General features: G+C 46.5%; 1 protein-coding gene across 2 annotated transcripts in view; it reads left to right on the top strand.

Annotated features, from left to right (window-relative positions):
* Positions 1–22,032, top strand: part of zcchc14 (zinc finger, CCHC domain containing 14) — a 126,372-nt gene that overhangs the window by 43,622 nt on the left and 60,718 nt on the right. For both annotated transcript variants that reach the window (XM_085991590.1, XM_085991589.1), the window contains exons 3-4: positions 345–418; positions 2,707–2,778. In XM_085991590.1, coding sequence (XP_085847716.1) covers positions 345–418; positions 2,707–2,778 — 146 coding nt within the window. The remainder of the gene's footprint in view (positions 1–344; positions 419–2,706; positions 2,779–22,032) is intronic.

The raw sequence follows: 22,032 nt of genomic DNA, 5'->3' as shown, positions 1-22,032 counted from the left end.
CAGGAACCCCGGTTACACGGCCACTAATATATAGTAAAACTTGCCTGAACCTACTTCTGAATTTTGCCGGTTAAGAGAGATTTCCAGATATTTAGGTGCCGGTTAAAAGAGAGTTTCCTGTACATGGTTTTATAACACTGCTTTATGAAGGACCGTACAGCAAATGGGCTTTGTGTTTGGCACGCATTGCAAAAGCCTACAGTTTTCTTGGGCTGTCCTCAAGTAATATGTACAAGCTGTTGAATACGAGTAATTTTTCTTAAGTTGCACTGATGTAATAGTGGTATCTTGTCTGTAACAAAGAACATTTTAAAAATTGTCTCAAGTTTTTCTTTTTTTTGCAGTAAACATTGAGAGGATAGATGTAAAAGGATTACAGCACAAGAAGAATGAGAAGACTGCTGAATATTCCTTCGAGGTAGAGATTTCTGTGATTTGGTTTTGTAATGTGCAAAGCACAAATCATTTGCAATTCATATTGCACATCATATTTTAATCTATATTTACGGTGAAACTTCAATTAACTGCCATAATATAGGGACCAGCCTGCTGGATAATGGAAATTGCTTTCCTACTTCCCAACCACCCACCTCCATAACTCCTGCCGACAAGATTGGATGACACCGCAACAGCTTCCACTTGACTTGCTGACTCATACCCTACATACCCGTCCATATGTCCAGCCTTGGCCTTGCCAGAGATCTGACAAAACCAACCAAAAACACTCCAACAAGGCCCTCTAATCCCACCGTAACCCTGTACCATTTTCTTGAGTCGGATGTAAATTCCCCATGCAAATTGGGCTCCTGGTGGGATCCCCATCACTAAGAGAGAGCTCACTATGGCAAGTCAGGGATTTGGGTGTTGCTGCACCACCAGTAGAGACAACAAGGTAATTTAAAGGGGCAAACGAGCCCTGATGGTGCAGAAACTTTGTAGATCTTGGCCAACAAAGGTAAATATACGGAAGCCCATTTGGAGGGAGAGATGGGGAAGGGGCAGCGGGTGGTGGACACAGCAGGGGCTGGGAGAGGGAAATGGAGCTCAGGCATGGAGGTGGCAATAGGCCTTTCTGCCTGACTTTTGCCCCATTTTGCTCACAATTCTGAGCAAGATTACGGAGGAAGATCTAGCCCTCAGCCCTTTGAAGCTTATAACTCCTCATCCAGCTCTGCTTTTTGTTTTCTGTGCATTCTTTGGCATAGTTCATCTCTATTAATCTGCATACTGTTTCTAACGCCAGGGCTGCCATGCTAATTTTCCAGGATAACTAGAAATTGGATTTCACTGTATAATGCTGTAACAAACTTGTCAAAATCTGAGCATATTCATAATAGAGCTATGCCTTTTCAAAAGTGAAACTCCACACGCAAAGGTACAAACCACAGTGGACCCCTTCTGAGGTGACTTAACTATTGTTTGTTTTCAGTGGTCACTGCAGAAGATTGTTCTGGTGAACCTGTGGATTTGTGTTCCCTGTGTTCCAGGGATACTTACAGGATTCCATGTTGGGCGTTTGTTTCTGAGTTTGAACTTCCAGTGTATAAGTATTGGATCTTGAAAATATCTGTCTGTGATCTGAAGAGTCATAGCAGGATTGTAAATCTTCTGTTGGCCTACAAACTTCTGACTGTTTGCTTCTTCTACTACCCACCAAAATAAGATATGTGGAAGACTAATGTTGGCAAAATTGAAGTCTAAGGGCTGGATTTTCATTGGGCCGTGGAGTCGGGATTGGAGGCGTGTGGGGGGTTTAAAATCCCGAAATCAGGGGTCCCGAACCCATTCCGCCCCCAACCTGCCTCCATGCCAGTTTCAAAGGAGGTGGGTACCCGCCCCGCACTGGGACCCGCCTCCCCGAGGCGGGAAGGAGATTAGTGCCAATTAAATGCCTGTTAACAGGTAGTTAACAGGCAGTTTTTAGCCTAATCCCTATTTTCGTTGTTGTAATGTTGGATTCCCGACGGCTCCAAACCACGCCAAGTTAGCGAGGCGGGCCGTCGGGATGAAGGGCTTGGAGGGGTTGAGATGTCCAGTGTTCAGGTGAGTGATGGGTGCATGAGTGCAGAGGTAAGTGTGTTTGGTCTGGGTAAAGTGTTTAAAGAAGTTCTACTAACCTTTACTTACCTTTACAGCCTTCCTTCCTTCAGGTCTCGGGAGTCCCTCATCTCACCGGCACAGAAAGCAGAATGGCCGCCAGCTGTCAAAATCTGCAGCCTCTGCTTTCTGTTCCGGAGAGATCTCTAAATCATACTGAGAGGAAGGAATTAACCTGGAGTACAGATTGTCAGTGTTTGACAGCTTCAAACAGCTGTCAAACACTGATATTTCATCTGTCAAAAGGTCTTGACAGATGAAATTTCAATCTGTGACGTCACCTGTTGCCGGGTGGACCTTAATTGGCCCAACAAGGTCAATCAAGTCTAAATCACGTGGGTTGGCTAGAACTCGATGGAGGCGGGACTACAACCCCAAAAGTTGTAGACCCGACTCCTCAATGAAAATCCAGCTCTGAGTATTTGTTTCTTTTGTTGTATTAGTCTGCTGGAATAGGATTGTCTTTTGTGAATGTTTTAGACTCTCTGGGGTCCCATTTCACCTCTGTTAACTATGGTTTCAGTATTCTCTCACACCGATCCAATTGCTGACTGAAAGTTTCAGTTATTTTTGTATTACAGAATGTACATTTTTTACTTTGATACTTAGGTCCTGTGGTCAGATTCTTCAGTGACTTTCGTAACCAAGTCCTATCGGGAACTGAAGGAATTTCTTGCTAAGGTAAATGAGCAGCGGTGTTGTAGAACATAATCTTTTGATAGTTCAAAAGTAAAAAATTAATTGCTACTTATCCTTTATTTCAAGATTGTAGCTGCCAATTGTTATTGTCAACATTAAGTTTTTTTAGACCTGTTAACAAAACTAATAATTCCCCCACAATGGAGGGTGGAAAGGGAGGAAGAAAAATAAGTGCTGTCTGGAAAAACTTCACATTGGATAAAATTCTGCCATAAGATGTGGGTAAAACTAGAGTCCGGTTTTGATTTAGGTATAAATGTTTGAGGATAAAGAGAGTGCATCTTAATTATTTCATGACATTATTTTGCAGCAACTTTATTCTATGATGAGGGGAGAAAACCATTTGTGGTTTCAACGTGCTATAGATTTAAGACCACTGCTCTTTCGCAACCAGATATCTTTGCCAAAAAAACTCCTTTTCTTGGGTTTGCCTTCCAATATGAAACCAGTTTTTAAGTAATGGTGATGTTTTTATTAACATTCAGACTGCACATATGGAGTGGTTCATCTTCTTGAGATTCCAAGACATTCAACAGAAAAAACAAACATATTGTATGAAGGAGATATGGTATAGAGAAAGCTATCATAATGGACTACGGCCCCAATTCATACATTTTGCATAATCTCCAAAAATATTTCCGAAAAATAATTTTTGCTGGGATAAAATGCAGAAAAGATTGATTTCGGTGGATAGGTTTTGTGAGTAGAGACCTAAGCCATTTTAGATAGTGTGCAAGAATAACTATTAGAGTAATCTCATTTATATCAAATACCCATTTTAAACTTTTATTGAAAATATAAATAACTCTTATTCTTGGTGATATTGTATAAAAAGAGCTTCATCTTTTGGACTGCTTTACCCAGCATGCTGTAATTGGATTCTTTATTTTGCGACCTACTATCAACACAAATTGTAGTGCCAGTATTCAACTGAAGCCTAGAAAGTAAAATTAGATCTTGTTTTCTGGAGAACTAAAGCTATTGGTCAGAAGATATTCTAGAGTTTTATGTTGGAGATTGGGTGGTGCTGTGAACCATACATTCACCTCTGAATTTTGATTTGAATCTCATTTGGCTGGGTTGGGTAAAAAATTGTTAAGGGTTGTAATTGTTTGGGCAGTTTCTGTCCAGCTCATGGTAGCTGTAAATCCATAAACAAGACTATTCCTAATAGAGTTCTACTTGGGAAAACTTGTTTAAAAAAAAAAAAAAATCATCATTCGAAATGGAAAAGACACAGAGAAGATAGAGGTTACTGTTGAGATGGACTTGAGCAACGTAGCAGAAGATTTTCTTAGTGCACTGAACATAAGAACATAAGAAATAGGAGCAGGAGTAGGCCATTCGGCCCTTCGAGCCTGCTCTGCCATTCAATGAGATCATGGCTGAACTTCTGCCTCAACTCCATTCACCGGCCCTATCGCCATATCCCTTGATGCCTTTACTAGTCAGAAATCTATCAACTTCTGTTTTGAATATACCCAATGACTGAGCCTCCACAGCCCCCTGGGGTAGAGAATTCCAAAGATTCACCACCCTCTGTGTGAAGAAATGTCTTCTCATCTCAGTCCTGAATGGCCTACCCTTAATCCTGATGCTGTGGCCCCTGGTTCTAGACTCTCCAGCCAAGGGAAACATTCTCCCAGCATCCACCCTATCAAGCCCTGTAATAATGTTGTATGCTTCAATGAGATCCCCTCTCATTCTTCTGAATTCAAGAGAATACAGGTCTAGTTTACTCAATCTCTTCTGATACGACAGTCCCGCCATCCCAGGAATCAATCTTGTGAACCTTTGTTGCACTCCCTCTATGGCACTCCCTCTATGGCAAGTATATCCTTCCTTAGGTCGTCGTCGTACGTGTCTTCACACTGTTCCCTTTGGGGAACTGTATGAAGTGGTGGAAGGATTTCTGGCCGTGTTAACGTTCCTTCCGTGACCGTAACCATCTTCATACCAGCCATTAGGGTGGTTAGTCCTATGGCGGGAGGGTTTTACTGGCTCCCACAACCCATATGAGGGGGGGGGGCCACCCACACCCACGGACGCAAGTATCCCGCTGGATGTCAACCCAGAATTTAGAGCCGGAGCTCCGACTCCACTTGCCGGGACTGTCTGGAGCGGGGTTCGAAACCCTACACCTTCTGGCCCAGTGGCGGGGATGCTACCGCTACGCCAAAGGCCCACTCCCTTCATTAGGTAAGGAGACCAAAATTGTACACAGTACTCCAGGTGTGGTCTCACCAAGGCCCTATATAATTGGAGTAAGACTTCTTTACTCCTGTACTCAAATCCTCTTGTAATGAAGGCCAGCATTCCATTTGCCTTCCTAATGGCTTGCTGCACCTGCACATTCACTTTCAGTGACTCATGTACAAGGACACGCAGGTCCCTTGGAGCATCTGCATTCCCCAATCTTTCACCATTTAGGAAATACTCTGCCTTTCTGTTTTTTCTACCAAAGTGAATAACTTCACATTTATCCACATTATAATCCATCTGCCATGTTCTTGCCCACTCATTGAGTCTGTCGAGATCCCCTTGAAGCCTCTTCACATTCCCTTCACAACTGACACTGCCACCTAGCTTTGTATCATCAGCAAATTTGGATATGTTACATTTAGTCCCCTCATCCAAATCATTGATATAGATTGTGAATAGCTGGGGCCCAAGCACCAATCCTTGCGGTACCCCACTAGTCACAGCCTGCCATCCTGAAAAAGACCCATTTATCCCTACTCTTTGTTTTCTGTCTGTTAACCAATTTTCAATCCATGCTAGTATATTACCCCCAATTCCATGTGCCCTAATTTTGTTCACCAACCTCTTGTGTGGGACCTTATCGAAGGCCTTCTGAAAATCCAGATACACCACATCTACCGGTTCCCCTTTGTCTACTCCACTAGTTGCATCCTCAAAGAACTCCAATACGTTTGTCAAACAGGATTTCCCTTTCATAAATCCATGTTGAATCTGCCCAATCTTACTATTAGTTTTTAAGTGCCCAGTTATTGCATCCTTTATCATAGATTCCAGCATTTTCCCAACTGCTGATGTGAGGTTAACAGGTCTGTAGTTCCCCGTTTTCTCTCTCCCTCCTTTCTTAAATAGCGGGGTTACATTTGCTATTCTCCAATCTGCAGGAACCGTTCCAGAATCTATAAAATTTTAGAAGATGGCAACCAATGCGTCCACTATCCCAATGGCCACCTCTTTCAAAACCCTAGGATGTAGGTCATCCGGTCCTTGGGATTTATCGACTTTTAGTCCCATTAATTTTGCTAGTACTATTTTTTTACTAATAATTTCTTTAAGTTCCTCATTCTTGCCACACCCTTGGTTTTCTCGTAGTTCTGGGAGGTTTTTTGTGTCTTCCTCCGTGAAGACAGAAACAAAGTATTTATTTAATTTCTCTTCCATTTCCTCATTCCCCATTATAAACTCTCCCGTCTCTGACTGTAAAGGACCTACATTTACCTTCGCCAGTCTTTTCCTTTTCACATACCTATAGAAGCTTTTACAATCCGTTTTTATATTTTTCGCCAGTTTGTGCTCATATTCCATTTTCCCTTTCTTTTTCAATTTCTTGGTCCCCCTTTGCTGATTTCTAAAAAGATCCCAATCCCCAGGCTGACCGCTTTTTCTGGCAACTTTATAAGCTTCCTCCTTTGACTTAATACTAGCTTTAATTTCTTTTGTTAGCCATGGTTGGATCAATCCTCCTTTTGGGTTTTTATGCCCTCGAGGAATATATGTTTGTTGCAAATTATGCATTATTTCCTTGAATGTTAGCCATTGTATATTCACCTTCATACCTTTTTAGTGTAGTCTCCCAATCTACCATGGCCAACTTGTCCCTCATACCCTTGTAGTTTCCTCTGTTTAGATTGAAGACCTTAGTTTCAGATTGGACTACATCACTCTCAAACTTAATGTAAAATTGAATCATATTATGGTCACTTGTCTCGAAAGGCCTCTTTACCACAAGATTATTGATTAGCCCTTTCTCATTACACAGTACCAGATCCAGAATAGCCTATTCCCTGGTTGGTTCCTCCACATACTGATCCAGGAAACCATCTCGCATGCATTCCAAGAATTCGTCCTCCACACCATTAGTGGTAATTTGATTTGCCCAGTCAATATGTAAATTAAAGTCCCCCATGATTACCGTATTGCCCTTGTTACATGCACTTCTAATTTCTTGATTGATACTGTGCCCTACATTACCACGACTGTTTGGTGGCCTATACACAACTCCCACCAATGTTTTCCGCCCTTTGCTATTTCTTATTTCCACCCAAACTGATTCCAGTTCTACATCACGATCTGCCGAACCAAGATCTTTTATCTCTACCGTACCAATCTCATCCCTTATTAACAGCGCTACGCCACCTCCTTTTCCTTTTTGTCTGTCCTTCCTAAATGTTGAGTACCCTGGAACATTCAGTTCCCAGCTTTGGTTACTCTGCAACCATGTCTCTGTAATGGCAATTACATCATACCCATTTACTTCTATTTGTGCCATTAATTCATCCACCTTGTTGCGAATGCTACGTGCATTTAGATAAAGTGCCTTCAACTTTGCCTGTTTAATATTTTTCTGCACTTTGACTCTCTTTACTGTTGGCCTTTGTTTCTGCTGAGTGGAATAAAATTGTAAATCTATTCTTTATAAATCATTTTATGATCTTTATTACACAGAATACATTGAGGAAATCTTTCCCTATTGTTGAGACTTATCCAGTTCCTAGCTACTACCATACTTGTTAAAAAAAAAGAGAACATTCTGGGAATACACAGCAAATCAGTCAGCATTTATAAAGGGACGAGACAGGTTAATATTTCAGGGGTAACTCTTCATCAGAAAAATACTTGTATTATATTTCTGACTGGTTTGCAGAAAGTCAAAAATGATGAATTCCCTATCAATAGCTTCTTTCACCATAGTGCGTAGAACAGAATCCAAAAATATTAATGTAATGCTAACTGGTGTTCAGCTGCCTTTAGTTTGGGATATGTCTTTACGTAGTTGAACACGAGTTAGAATTGAGCTTTGATAGTTCACCTAGGTTTGAAATCCTCTAATGCTCATGCTGCTGAATGGAAGAAGTGATGAGCTGAGAAGAATGGATGGATAAAGCTATCGGTTGTATAGTATGAATTTTGGCTCCCTCTGGAGGTTTGACCAAACGCAGTCTAAATTAAACCTTGTGCTCCAAAGACATCACAGTGTTTTCAGCTGCCATTTTCCTTCTTCACTCACGTCAGAGTATACACCTAAAGTTAACATGTATAACATAACAAACGCACAAAATTACACAGCTTAAACTGCTGTACCATCACTAATGTTAGAAATGCCTGTCTTTCTGCTAGGGCCTGGTGCATGAGTTGAAAATATCACTCTGGCTTTGGGTGCAGAGGATGCTGAAGCTGCTGTGGACAAATTGGCCGGAATTTTGCCAGTCCAGAGTGTGGGATTGAAGGCGGGACCGCTGTCAAAATCGAAAGATTGACAGCGGGTGGGAAACCCGCTGTCAACCCGCCTCCAATCAATCTTTGAAAGTGTCGGGTCCCCGATTTGCGCATGGACCCGACACCTAGTGGCGGGAAGAGGATTATAGCCACTTACCTGCCTGTTAACAGGTACTTGATACTTGTTAACAGGCTCTTTTTCAATTTTGCCACTTCTGCCTCGGGTTCCCCAACGTCCGGACACCACGCCAGGTAAGTGTGGCATGTTGTGAGTCTGCTGTAATGTTTCTGCATTGATGACAGCTGCAGAAGTGGTGTGAAGGATCCAGAGGTGCACTAGTGAGTTTCAGAGCTAAGAAAATGTTGGGAAAATCATTTTTAATGCATTTACACTTTTCTGTAGGTGACAGGTTTTGAATTGGCTGTCTAGTCCCACCTCATTGGGAGAACCTCTCTCACCAGTGACCGATCGCTTCTGTAACCTCACCTGCAGCTGCCATCTGTTCTAGCCTGTGGAGGGAGTCATTGGAGAGCCTGGGTGCAAGATCTCACCTTTGTACAGTGATTGTCAGTGCTGTCAAACACTGAGAAACGAGCTGTCAAAGAAGAATTGTACATGGTCTCTTTAAGAAAACCGGCAGATGACGTGTCATTAAATGACGTCATCTGACTGGCTTCCTCTTAATTGGCCGGCAAGTCCGCAGGGTGGTCTTAACAAGGCCAATCGACGTAAAATCATGTCCGTTGGCCGGATGCAATTGGGGGCGGGACTGGAACCCGAAAACCAGCTGACCCGCTCCCAAGCTGCATCCATTGGCAAAATCACGGCCATTATGTTTTGGGTGAAGGAGATGTAGTTCCACTATAGGAATAAAGTATATAAAACTATAGAGTGAAAACATTAAGGGGGCTAAATTCGGTTGATTTGCGCCTCCCCTTTGCGCCCTAAGAGAGCGCAAATCAACTAGCGCCTGGGCGCAGCGCCACTAACGCCTCCCACGAAATTCAGCGGGAGGTTAGCGGCGGCGTTAATCGTTAGTGCTGCGCCGCTGGCGATGACGTCATCGCTGTGTGCAGTGCCTCACTCGTGCCCCGGCTGCAATATTGGGTGGCGCCCCCCAACTTATCGCCAGACGCTGTTCGCTGGGGTCAGGGGGGTCTACCTGTGGCTGGGGTGGCACTAGTTTTGCTGGGGTCAGGGGGGTCTACCTGTGGCTGGGGTGGCACTAGTTAAAGGGGAGGTGGCGGGCAGCCATTTTTGTTGCTGGCAGCCACCCCCATTGCTGTCCCCGCCCCCCGTGAAGCCCCTGCGAAGGTAGCGCCCCAAAGTATTAAGTCAAAGGAGGAAGCTTCTAAAGTTGCCAGAAAAAGCGGTCAGCTTGAGGATTGGGATTTTTTTAGGAATCAGCAAAGGGGGACCATTGGCAAAATCGCGGCCATTATGTTTTGGGTGAAAGAGATGTAGTTCCACTATAGGAATAAAGCATATAAAACTATAGAGTGAAAACATTAAGGAGGCTAAATGCGGTTGATTTGCGCCTCCCCTTAGTGCCCTAAGAGAGCGCAAATCAACTAGCGCCTGGGCGCAGCGCCACTAACGCCTCCCACGAAATTCATGGATTGAGAATTGGTTAACAGACAGAAAACAAAGAGTAGGAATATGAGCACAAACTAGCGAAAAATATAAAAACGGATTGTAAAAGCTTCTATAGGTATGTGAAAAGGAAAAGACTGGCGAAGGTAAATGTAGGTCCTTTACAGTCAGAGACGGGAGAATTTATAATTGGGAATGAGGAAATGGCAAAGAAATTAAATAAAAACTTTGTGTCTTCACGGAGGAAGACACAAAAAACCTCCCAGAACTACGAGAAAACCAAGGGTGTGGCGAGAATGAGGAACTTAAAGAAATTATTAGTAAAAAAACAGTAATAGCAAAATTAATGGGACTAAAAGTCAATAAATCCCAAGGACCGGATGACCTACATCCTAGGGTTTTGAAAGAGGTGGCCATTGGGATAGTGGACGCATTGGTTGTCATCTTCCAAAATTCTATAGATTGTGGAACGATTCCTGCAGATTGGAGGATAGCAAATGTAACCCTGCTATTTAAGAAAGGAGGGGGGAGTGAAAACGGGGAACTACAGACCTGTTAGCCTCACATCAGGAGTTGGGAAAATGCTGGAATCTATGATAAAGGATGCAATAACTGGGCACTTGGAACCTAATAGTAAGATTGGGCGGAGTCAACATGGATTTATGAAAGGGAAGTCCTATTTGACAAACCTATTGGAGTTCTTTGAGGATGTAACTAGTGGAGTAGACAAAGGGGAACTGGTAGATGTGGTGTATTTGGATTTTAAGAAGGACTTCGATAAGGTCCCACACAGGCGGTTGGTGAACAAAATTAGGGCACATGGAATTGGGGGTAATATACTAACATGGATTGAGAATTGGTTAACAGACAGAAAACAGAGTAGGGATAAACGGGTCTTTTTCAGGATGGCAGGCTGTGACTAGTGGGGTACCGCAAGGATTGGTGCTTGTGCCCCAGCTATTCACAATCTATATCAATGATTTGGATGAGGGGACTAAATGTAACATATCCAAATTTGCTGATGACACAAAGCTAGGTGGCAGTGTCAGTTGTGAAGGGAATGTGAAGAGGCTTCGAGGGGATCTCGACAGACTCAATGAGTGGGCAAGAACATGGCAGATGGATTATAATGTGGATAAATGTGAAGTTATTCACTTTGGTAGAAAAAACAGAAAGGCAGAGTATTTCCTAAATGGTGAAAGATTGGGGAATGCAGATGCTCAAAGGGACCTGCATGTCCTTGTACATGAGTCACTGAAAGTGAATGTGCAGGTGCAGCAAGCCATTCGGAAGGCAAATGGTATGCTGGCCTTCATTACAAGAGGATTTGAGTACAGGAGTAAAGATGTCTTACTCCAATTATATAGGGCCTTGGTGAGACCACACCTGGAGTACTGTGTACAATTTTGGTCTCCTTACCTAAGGAAGGATATACTTGCCATAGAGGGAGTGCAACGAAGATTCACGAGATTGATTCCTGGGATGGTGGGACTGTCGTATCAGAAGAGATTGAGTAAACTAGACCTGTATTCTCTTGAATTCAGAAGAATGAGAGGGGATCTCAATGAAGCATACACAATTATTACAGGGCTTGATCGGGTGGATGCTGGGAGAATGTTTATCTTGGCTGGGGAGTCTAGAACCAGGGGCCACAGCATTAGGGTAAAGGGTAGGCCATTCAGGACTGAGATGAGAAGAAATTTCTTCACACAGAGGGTGGTGAATCTTTGGAATTCTCTACCCCAGAAGGCTGTGGAGGCTCAGTCATTGGGTATATTCAAAACAGAAGTCGATAGATTTCTAACTAGTAAAGGCATCAAGGGATATGGCGATAGGGCCGGTGAATGGAGTTGAGGCAGAAGTTCAGCCATGATCTCATTGAATGGCGGAGCAGGCTCGAAGGGCCAAATCGCCTACTCCTGTTCCTATTTCTTATGTTCTTAAGGGGGCGCTACCCAATTTTTACCCTTAACATCCAAAGTGTGCTATGACCACACATGTCATATTAGAAAAAGAACAACTTGAATTTATATACTGTCTTTGATGTAGAAAAGTATCCTCTTCAGAGGGAAAAATGTTTTAAAAATGGACATCGAGTCAGGAAAGATAGCCAAAAGCTTGGCTGAAAAGATGGATTTTAAAAAGGTTTGTAAAGGTGGAGAGAAAATTAGGGGGGAGAAATTCGGTATCGCCCTGTTTGGGGCACAATTATCGGCCGGGCGCAAAGTTTAGCGCCTGGCGCTGATTATCGCCTCCGACTGCAAACTTAGCCTCTATCACCCCTGGAGGTGATTTGAGCGCTAAATCAGGCGCTAGACACCTCTGTTAAGGCACTAGCGCCGAGGAGCGAGGCGCTACCTCAGAGCACTGGCGATGCTCAGTCAGCAATGGAACACAGACACACTTGCGCCGGCCAGTTCTTAAAGGGGAGGGTCGACCTTGCTCTCCAGTCACACCTTGCTCATTGCAGCCTTGAATCTTGGCCTGGAGAGAACTGTACATCAATTCTGCTGGAAAGAACAATGGAGAGGCCCAGGGAAAGGGCCCAGAGTGCAGCCCCCATAGTTTCTTCTAAATCGATGCAAAGAAGGTCAAATCAAAATGAACCTGCAAAGTGCTGCTCAGTACCCAAAACTTCTTCACACAGCGTTGAATCTCTCCAGAAGTCAGTCTCTCTCAGAATGCGTGGTGCAAAAATGTCGCTGACCAAAAAAAGACAGGAAGCGGCCGCCTTTAATTAGCGATTCCCCCAGTCCCTTCCCGTTTGCAAAACGTTCCCCTCTATCTGTTGTTGCTAGCGGCAGGCGGAAAGGTTGGGGGCGCCACTCAATATCTGGTCCGGGATGTTGCACGCTCGACTGACGTCACAATCTGCGGGCACAGGAGATCGTGGCGGTAGTGTTTAGCGCCACCGCAAAATGTCTGGTCAATTTCGCGAGCGGCGCAAACATCGCCACACCCAGGCGCTAGTTGCTTTGCGCCCTGTTAGCGCCCTCTTAGGGCGCTAATGGGAGGCGCTAATCAACCGAATTTTTCCCCTAGAGGTTTGTAGAGGGAGTTCCAGAGAATATAGCCAACACAGCTAATGGCTTCCCATCGGTGGTAGGGCGCGAAGCGTTAGGGAATTTACAGAAGGCCAGAGCTGAAGAACTGACGAGTTTCGTAGGGAAACTAATCTTGGAGGAAGTTGCAAAGGAGTTGTATAGAAGATTGAGGCGTGACCTGATTGAGGTGTTTAAAATGCTAAAAGGATTTGACTGGGTAGATACAAAGATACTAATGTGTTCATGTGGGGGAAATTCAGCTCTGGGTCAAGCAGGATGATAAAGTTTCAGCCTGAATGAGTGGCTGGGAAAGGGTCTTCCGAGAGTTCAGTTGGAAGTTTTGTCTCATCTATGACTTTATTAGGAGGAATTTCCTCGGGAAGTCTCCTCTGCTGTAACTTCGATGGAAATCTTGTTTACAAATGAAATTATGGCGACGAAGTGTGGGAAACGCAGAAGTTCACCCCCAATGCCAGTTAGGCAGTGTGGCATCGCAGAGGTAGTCACAGGGTTGAGGAAAGTTGGCGGAAAGTAGACCTGGGTGCCATCAGCTGACTGACATGCCTGAAGTCTTGCTGATTAAGTTGCCGTGTGGCTTAGGAGGTTGATAGCTATTGGCCTGTATTTTGTAGTGGATAATGACTGAGAACTGTCAGCGTTCGCTGTCATTATTCCTCTGAAACTATAACTTCAGGATTTAGCGCCTACGTATCTAAATGCGGAAATTCTGAATTTACGTTCAGTCATTCACTGTTCCGACACAGGCTGCGCTTGTAGACCCCCCCCCCCATAGCCGGCAATCAGTGAAATCAGTGGAACTGACGAAAACTTGAGCTTTTCCCTGCTAATATCACTGTTAAATACCCCATTAACTATTAAGCTTTGTTGGAATAGGTGTAATTGGGGTTTAAAGTTAGTTCATGATATTTCAGCTTCTACCTTAACCTCATGTGTAAGTCCCAATCTTTATTCCGCTCTCTCTAACATTTTTTAAAAGTGCAGATAATCGGTGCTTTTCATTTCCTGGTTTGCTATCTGTGAGAATTCTTCAATGTGATTGGTTGCTTGGACAGCTTGATTATGTCACTGCTGCACTACACTGGGAATCCCCTATTCACAGTGCTACAATGAATTACATGGCGAGAAACCTAAAGTTTTCACCACAGAGATCCTGAGACCTCTGGGGGCAGCTTTCTTCAAGACGATCGCCGTCGCATCACTGCTGACCGCAAATTACAGGCCAATGTTTTTAAATGAGAGGCAGGATGGATGGAAGAGAAGAATGTGTCAGTGGAGCACAGAAAGAGGATGAGGTGGCATGTGCTGATGAGATCTATGCCACTGCTATAGCTGTTTGGGCAGCCCTCGTGTATTGAATGTGTAACCAGGTAGGGAAGTTACACAAATCTTTGAAGGTGACAGGACTTGATAAGGCTGTTAAAAAAGCATATGGAATCCTTGACTTTATAACTAGAGGCATAGAGTACAAAATCAAGGAAGTTATGCTAAATCTTTATAAATCGCTGATTAGTCCTCAACTGGAACATTGGGGGCTAAATTCAATAGCCCCCGAAAACAGGCATAGGGACCATGATGCGTGATTAACCTGCGCTCGTTACTTCTGATGCAGGCAACATGCAAACTTCGTGCTGCCTGCTAATTTAAATGAGTGCAGCCCAACGCTAAACGCGCTGCTGAGTGGCTGCAAGCCTCAGCAGGAGGTCCAAGTTTGTATGAGGCTAGCACCACTTAAAGCTAGCCTGCACTACTTAAAGCCAGCCTTCACCTCTTAAAGGGGAGGTGCATTTTGACTGGAGCAAGTGCTGGAAATGGCCTGGGGAGAGAGTCTGACCTGCAAATAGAGTGACTAATGGCGCAACAGGGGAGAGAGCATGCTCCAAGGTTCTCAGACGCTGCACTGGAGGCCTTGGTAGAGGAGGTGGACAGGAGAAGAGAGTTCTTCTATCCACAGGGGGCTAGGAGGTCCTTCAGACAAACTCTGCAAAGGCAGTGGGAGCAGGTAGCCGTGGCAGTCAATGCCAGAAGTCAAGCCCCCAGGATTTGGATGCAGTGCCACAAGAAGTTCAATGACCTCACACGAGTTGTCAAGGTCATTGAATTCATCTTCAAATGCCATATCCCACCAACTGCACCACTAGTCTCGCACAGTGCTCAATGCACAACACCCCCATCAGTCACCTGCCAACAATCTCTATCAAACAGGACTCCTACCTCACATTCATAGCTTCACCTCACCCTCACACACTTAGCACTGCTGCCAGCCTCGCACCCACATCTCGCCACTTGCACACACTGCCAGCTATTCAATCATGGCAGGCACATCACGCAAACACATTGCACCACACTCACACACTTTCCTCCCTCTTGCAGGACAAGTTGCCGCAAAGCCAGAGGCAGCAGGAGCTAACCGGCGGGGGACAGGTGCGTCTGCGTGACCTTACCCCGATGGAGGAGACAGTGGTTGCCACCATTGGAGCAGCCATCGCTGAGGACGTGGCCAGCGGCGGGGCTGAAACCATCAAAGATGACGGTATCCTCATACCTAATCCTCCTTCTCACATCCCACTTTCCCCTCATCCTGCAATGTCTTTTGATTTAAAAGTTGCAGTTGGTGTAAGCATGCACTTCTTACTCCCCACCTCCGCACCGCAACCCTACCCTTGTGGCTTTCTCCTTTCAGATATCCAAGAGCTGCAACCTGGCCAGGCAGTGGTGGAACAGCAACAGAGGAAGAAGGCAGTGATGATGAAGACACAGCTCCGTCACTCGATTTCACACTTGCAGCCACCAGCTCAGATACTGACACTCTGTGTATTTTAGAGAATAGCTTAGACGTAGGATCTGCACGTGGTGCGACACCGGGCACAAGTAGCCTGCAGCCAGAGCAGGGCACAAGGGTAGCGCATTGTCATTGCACTAACGCTCTTCTCAATCTTCTTGGCTGCAATGCTCCATCTCACCCTCAGTAAGCTCCCCGCTGGAGAGGAGCTAATCTGCAGAACAAACAGGAAACTGTTCAACCTCCGTCGCCTCCAGTCCAGAGCCAAGGTCGTCCCATCCTCTGTCATCCAATTACAGTATGCAGACGACGCTTGCGTCTGCGCACACTCTGAGGTCGAACTCCAAACCATCGTCAACACCTTCACTGAAGCATACGAGAGCATAGGCCTTACACTAAACATCCGTAAGACAAAGGTCCTCTACCAACCTGCCCCCGCCACACAGTACTGCTCCCCGATTATCAAAATCCATGACGAGACCTTGGACAACGTGGACCACTTTCCATACCTCGGGAGCCTACTGTCAACAAGGGCAGACGTCGATGATGAAGTCCAACATTGCCTTCAGTATGCCATTGCAGCCTTCGGTCACCTGAGGAAGAGAGTGTTTGAAGAACAGGACCTCAAACCCGGCACCATGCTCATGGTCTACAGAGCAGTAATGATACCTGTATGCTTCAGAGACATGGACCATGTACAGCAGGCACCTCAAAGCACTGGCGAGGTACCACCAACGCTGCCTCCACAAGATCCTGCAAATCCATTGGCAGGATAGGTGCAACAACGTCCGTGTTCTTGCTCAGGCCAACATCCCCAGCATCAAAGCTTTGACCACGCTCGATCAGCTCCGATGGACAGGCCACATCGTCCGCATGCCTGATACGAGACTCCCAAAACAAGGGCTCTACTCGGAGCTCCAACATGGCAAGAGAGCCCCAGGTGGGCAGAGGAAACGCTTCAAGGACCCCCTCAAAGCCTCCTTGAAAAAGTGCAACATCCCCACCGACACCTGGGAATCCCTGGCCCAAGACCGCACAAAGTGGAGGAGAAGCATCCGGGAAGGCACCGAACACCTCGAGTCTCTTCGTCGGGAGCAAGCGGAAGCCAAGAGCAAACAGCGGAAGGAGCGCACGTCAACCCAAGCACCTCACCCACCCGTCCCTTCAACCACCCGCATGCCCCACCTGTGACAGAGACAAAGCAGGACAACCTGCTGTAAGGTCCCGCATTGGACTCATCAGTCACGTGAGAACTCATTTTTAGTGTGGAAGCAAGTCATCCTCAGTTCCGAGGGACTGCCTAAGAAGAAGAAGGGATACGTGTGTTCAAAGGGGCTTGCAGGGTGTCACATCAGTCCAGCAATCTGTCCTCCAACAGATAACCAAGATTGCTGAGGCCCCGCCCCGGGGTTGTGGCAATGGCTCCGTGGAGCATGAACCTGCTGTCCTCCCACTCCGCCAGTGCCCTTGCTGTTGCCTATCAGCCAGCAAGCCCAGACTGCTGCCGCCCATGCTGAGATGGTGCAATCCAAAGCCGGGCCTTCTACGCCCAGAGCTGCTCAAGGTCATCCTCCAAGGCCATCTGCAGTCTTCCCCAACTGAAAATCTGCAGCCTTCCACCAGCCTTGCTGCACCCACTGGGGTACCACTGCACAGGAGCACTAAGACAGGCAAAGGCACACAGAAGACGGGCACTAAGGGAATGCACAAGGGTGACTAGTTTATGTTTGTACGCAATATGACATGATTTTATTTTTAAATTTGGTTTGGAATGTTTATTTTGTGTTGGCTTTTATTTTTGCATTGTGGCCAAGTGGATGCTGTGATGGTCAGTAACAGAGGGGAACGTAAGGTGTGGGACTCTTCATAAATGTGGAATTGGGGTTGCATTTACTGGTATCGCAGTTGGATGAGTGGATCATTGGCATCCCAGCCAGAAAGGGGCTGTCTGGTTTTTTTTCATTTGTTCATGGGATGTGGGCGTTGCTGGCAAGGCCAGCATTTATTGTCCATCCCTATGGTTGCCTCCTCCCTTCCTCTTCCTGCTCCTCCTGAGCTAGTCACCATATAGCTGGTAGCAAGGGCTGTGCCCTCATGATGGCGATGTTGTACAGCATGCAGCAGACCTCCACGAATCTCGACACTCCACTCTGCACATCTCAGAGTTTACATGCGGCGCCCACAAAGCGATGTGCGTGCAGTCAGTGGCATCCTGCACCATGGGGAAGCCTGCAATCCTTGTGAAGCTGTGTGCTCGCTCCGCCTGCTGCGCTCTGGCAAGAGAGAATGAAATGTATTCAGCTCTCTTGGACTACAGAGCCTCGGTTACCTCCCTTATGCAACAGTGCACAGTAAACTGGGAGATGTTGCAAATATCTCCTGCTCCAGCCTGGAAGGAGCCCGACGCATAAAAGTTCATGGCCACTGTGACCTTCACAGCCACTGACATTGCAGTCCCCGCCCTGCTCTGAAGTTGCAGTTGTGGCTGCAGAAAGTGGCAAATTTCAGTGAGGATGTCCTTGATGAAGCGCAGACGTCTCGCACATGTTACGTAGAAACATAGAAGATAGGAGCAGGAGTAGGCCATTCGGCCCCTTGAGCCTGCTCCGCCATTCAATGCGATCATGGCTGATTGTCCAAATTCAGTACCCTGTTCCTGCCTTCTCTCCATATCCCTTGATCCCTTTAGCCTTAAGAAATATATGGGATGTTCATTGCTGAAGTTCAGGTTGGACAATTGCTCCCTGAATACCATGGGTGGATATGGCCTCCTGCTGAGAGCCTTTCTCTCCTCCCTCATCCTCCTTCCTCTTACAGCAGGTTGTCCTGCTTTGTGTCGCCTCTGCTCATTCTCCCTGTCATGCTGTTGGTCAAGTGGAATGCCTACAACTGCACCCATGCCTGGGAGCAAGTTGTCTGTGCAAATTGAAGTCAGGGTAAAGTCCTTCAGCACCTGCCACACCACTTCCTGTAGACTTTAGCAACTTTAAATAACTCTAGAAACCACCAAACATTTCTACAAATGCAGTAAGAGCCATTAGAAATCAATCGACAACTAATCTGTAAGTAGTTCATAACCCCTTCAAATAGTGCTAGTGACGGGTCCAACCTGCTGTTGAACGTGTTGAGCTGTGCAAGCTTAAGAGAGGGTGTTAGCTGGAGCATTAACTTCAAAATGGCAGCACTGGCGTCAAATCAGCCTACTCTGTATATTTCCAGCGCACGCTCCCTGCGCCTGCACTAACGTCCTACCCAAAATGCCGTCCGGCGCGGCCCGCACCAGAAGTGTGTGCTGCGGATGCCATTTTGGAACCAAAACAGCTTTTGTAGCGCCCAAACAACGGGCGCTACGGAGCCAAATTTTGTAGCCATTATGACCAAATCTGGGCACCATACTTTAGGAAGAATGTCAAGGCCTTGGAGAGAGTGCTAGAATAGATAGAGAGAAACTTGCCAGAGGGTCGATAACCAGAGGACACAGATTTAAGAAAATTGGTAAAAGAACCAGGGGCAAGATGAGAAGAATTTTTTTTTACGCAGCGAGTTATGACCGGGAATGCACTACATAAAAGGGTGGTCGAAGCAGATTCAATAGTAACTTTCAAAAGAGAATTGGATATATACTTGAAAAGGAAAATTTTGCACTATAGTGGGACTATGAGTCATCGCATTTCTCACAGGGCCAGAATGTTAATAGATTCATCCACATGATGTTGTAGATGTTGAGGGTCTTGTGAAAGAACATTCTGGAGGCAATGTTATTACAGCCAATTGTATATTCAATTGTATTACAGGGTAATAGTTGGTGGATCCACTGATTGGATTGGAGGGGTCAGTGGAGGAGATGGAAGGAATGGGAAGGAGCTCATTGGAGATTTGACAGTGGGTGGTGGGGGGAGGGAGGAATTCTCCCTGGTGCACTGGTACATTGATAGCTTCAGCAAAAACTACTAATCCACAGTGATCAGTAAGGCGGATAATGAAAAAAATCTTTTGTATAGTTGTGCAGCTGAGAGGGGAAAAAAAAGGGCCATAATTTGCAGCCTCTATGAGGTACGAGGTGCACACACGCCCGTAGGGGGTTTAGGCATGTGAAGCGCATGCGCTAAAAACCCGGAACTTGCGATCTGTCAAGAATCTTCTTGACAGATCACCTGGGAAAAGGGCATCTGTGGGCGGCGAGTTGGGCTATTTGCCTAACTTCTGCTCAGCGAATGTCCGTGAAATTCTTACACCTGATAAAAGCATAAGGCCTGCTTTTACCAGCGTAAGACTTTTAAAGAACAGAAAAATAAATTTTTTTCAATAATATATACATTTAAAAACCTGTAAAATAAGGTAAGTTTATTTTAGCCCCTTTAAAATATATACATTTTGATGTGTCATCAATAACTCAAAGACAAGGAGTTTAAAGGATTCAACTGAAGGCTTTTAATCACTAAGAACATTGCAGGTCTTTCCACATCGGGTTCGTCTGATAGAATGACTCATACAGCTCTTGAGACCTTTATATGACAAAAGACAGGGGCGTAGCCAATACACACAATAGGGAAAGGGGGGCGGTACACACAATACAAAGCAGGTAAAACACAGGGGCTGATGAAGGCATATATTTCATCACATTCACCCCTTCTACAGATTTAGTCTGTCCGGGGGTGTGATAGTCCTTCCTGAACGTCGCAACAGTACCTCGGGTTCCGACCGGGAGTCCGTGGTGCCCTCCTGGGCATACCCATGTGTTGGGGGTGTTGCAGGTACTTCTGGGGGTGGTGAGCCTGGGGATGGTGGAGGTTCTTCTGGGGGTGGTGGTGATGGGTCGTCGTCGCTTCCTGCCGAGGCGAGGTCCTTTATGGACACGGTGTCCTCACGCCCGTCGGCGTGCTTGACGTACGCGTACTGTGGGTTTGCGTGGAGTAGGTGTACTGCCTCCACGAGGGGATCCGTTTTGTGGTCCCTCACATGCTTCCGTAATAGGACTGTCCCTGGGGTGGAGAGCCACGAGGGTAGGGACACTCCTGAGGTTGATTTGCGGGGAAAAACAAACATCTTCTCGTGAGGAGTGGCGTTAGTAGCAGTACACAGTAGCGACCTTATCGAGTGGAGTACGTCTGGGAGGACCTCTTGCCAGCGGGAGGTGGGGAGGCCTTTAGACCTTAGTGCTAAGGTGACCGCCTTCCACACTGTCACGTTCTCCCTCGCCACTTGCCCATTACCCCGGGGGTTATAACTAGTGGTCCGACTCGTGGCTATCCCTTTCGACAGCAGGTATTGGCGCAGTTCGTCGCTCATGAACGACGCCCCCCCCTGTCAGTGTGGATGTAGTTAGGCATGCCGAACATGCAAAACAGGTTACCGAGGCACTTGATGACCATGGCACTGGTCATGTCTGGGCAGGGGTAGGCGAATGGGAAGCGGGAGTACTCGTCCACAATGTTGAGAAAGTACACATTGCGGTCGGTGGAGGGGAGTGGTCCCTTGAAATCTAAGCTCAGGCGCTCGAATGGCTGTGTAGCTTTGATCAGGTGGGCTCGGTCGGGCCTGAAAAAACGGGGCTTGCATTCCGCACAGGTGCGGCAGTCCCTGGTCATCGACCGGACCTCCTCGATGGAATAGGGGAGGTTACGGGATTTTATAAAGTGAAATAGCCGGATGACCCCCGGGTGGCAGAGGCCATTGTGGAGGCCCTGTAGCCTGTCCCCCTGGATGCTGGCACACATCCCTCGTGATAGGGCGTCGGGGGATTCGTTGAGGGCCCCTGGCCTATATATTATGTCGTACTCAAACGTGGAGAGTTCGATCCGCCACCTGAGAATTTTGTCGTTCTTGATCTTCCCCCTCTGTTTGTTGTTAAACATGAAGGCTACCGACCGCTGGTCGGTAAGCAGGGTGAAGCGTTTGCCGGCTAGGTAGTGCCTCCAGTGCCGCACTGCCTCCATTATGGCCTGGGCCTCCTTCTCTACCGAGGAGTGCCTGATCTCGGGCCCTTGGAGGGTTCTTGAGAAAAAGGCTACGGGCCGCCCATCCTGGTTGAGGGTGGCTGCTAAAGCGAAGTCGAACGCACCGCTTTCGACCTGGAAAGGGATGTTTTCGTCCACTGCCTGCAGCGCGGCCTTCTCAATGTCGTGTTTAATGCTGTTGAAGGCGGCGTGGGCCTCGGCCGTGAGCGGGAAGGACGTTGATTTCAGGAGGGGACGGGCCTTGTCGGAATAATTGGGGACCCATTGGGCGTAATAGGAGAAGAACCCCAGGCACCTTTTCAGGGCCTTGGGAGTGTTTGGTATGGGTAGCTCCCGTAAGGGGCGCAATCGGTCGGGGTCCGGACC

This window comes from Somniosus microcephalus, chromosome 6 (assembly GCF_052327205.1).
Source record: "Somniosus microcephalus isolate GS21.2 chromosome 6, FLI_Smic_1.0, whole genome shotgun sequence".
Classification (NCBI taxonomy): domain Eukaryota; kingdom Metazoa; phylum Chordata; class Chondrichthyes; order Squaliformes; family Somniosidae; genus Somniosus; species Somniosus microcephalus.
The sequence above is the reverse complement of the archived record's forward strand: the minus strand, read 5'-3'. Positions and strand labels throughout refer to the sequence as shown.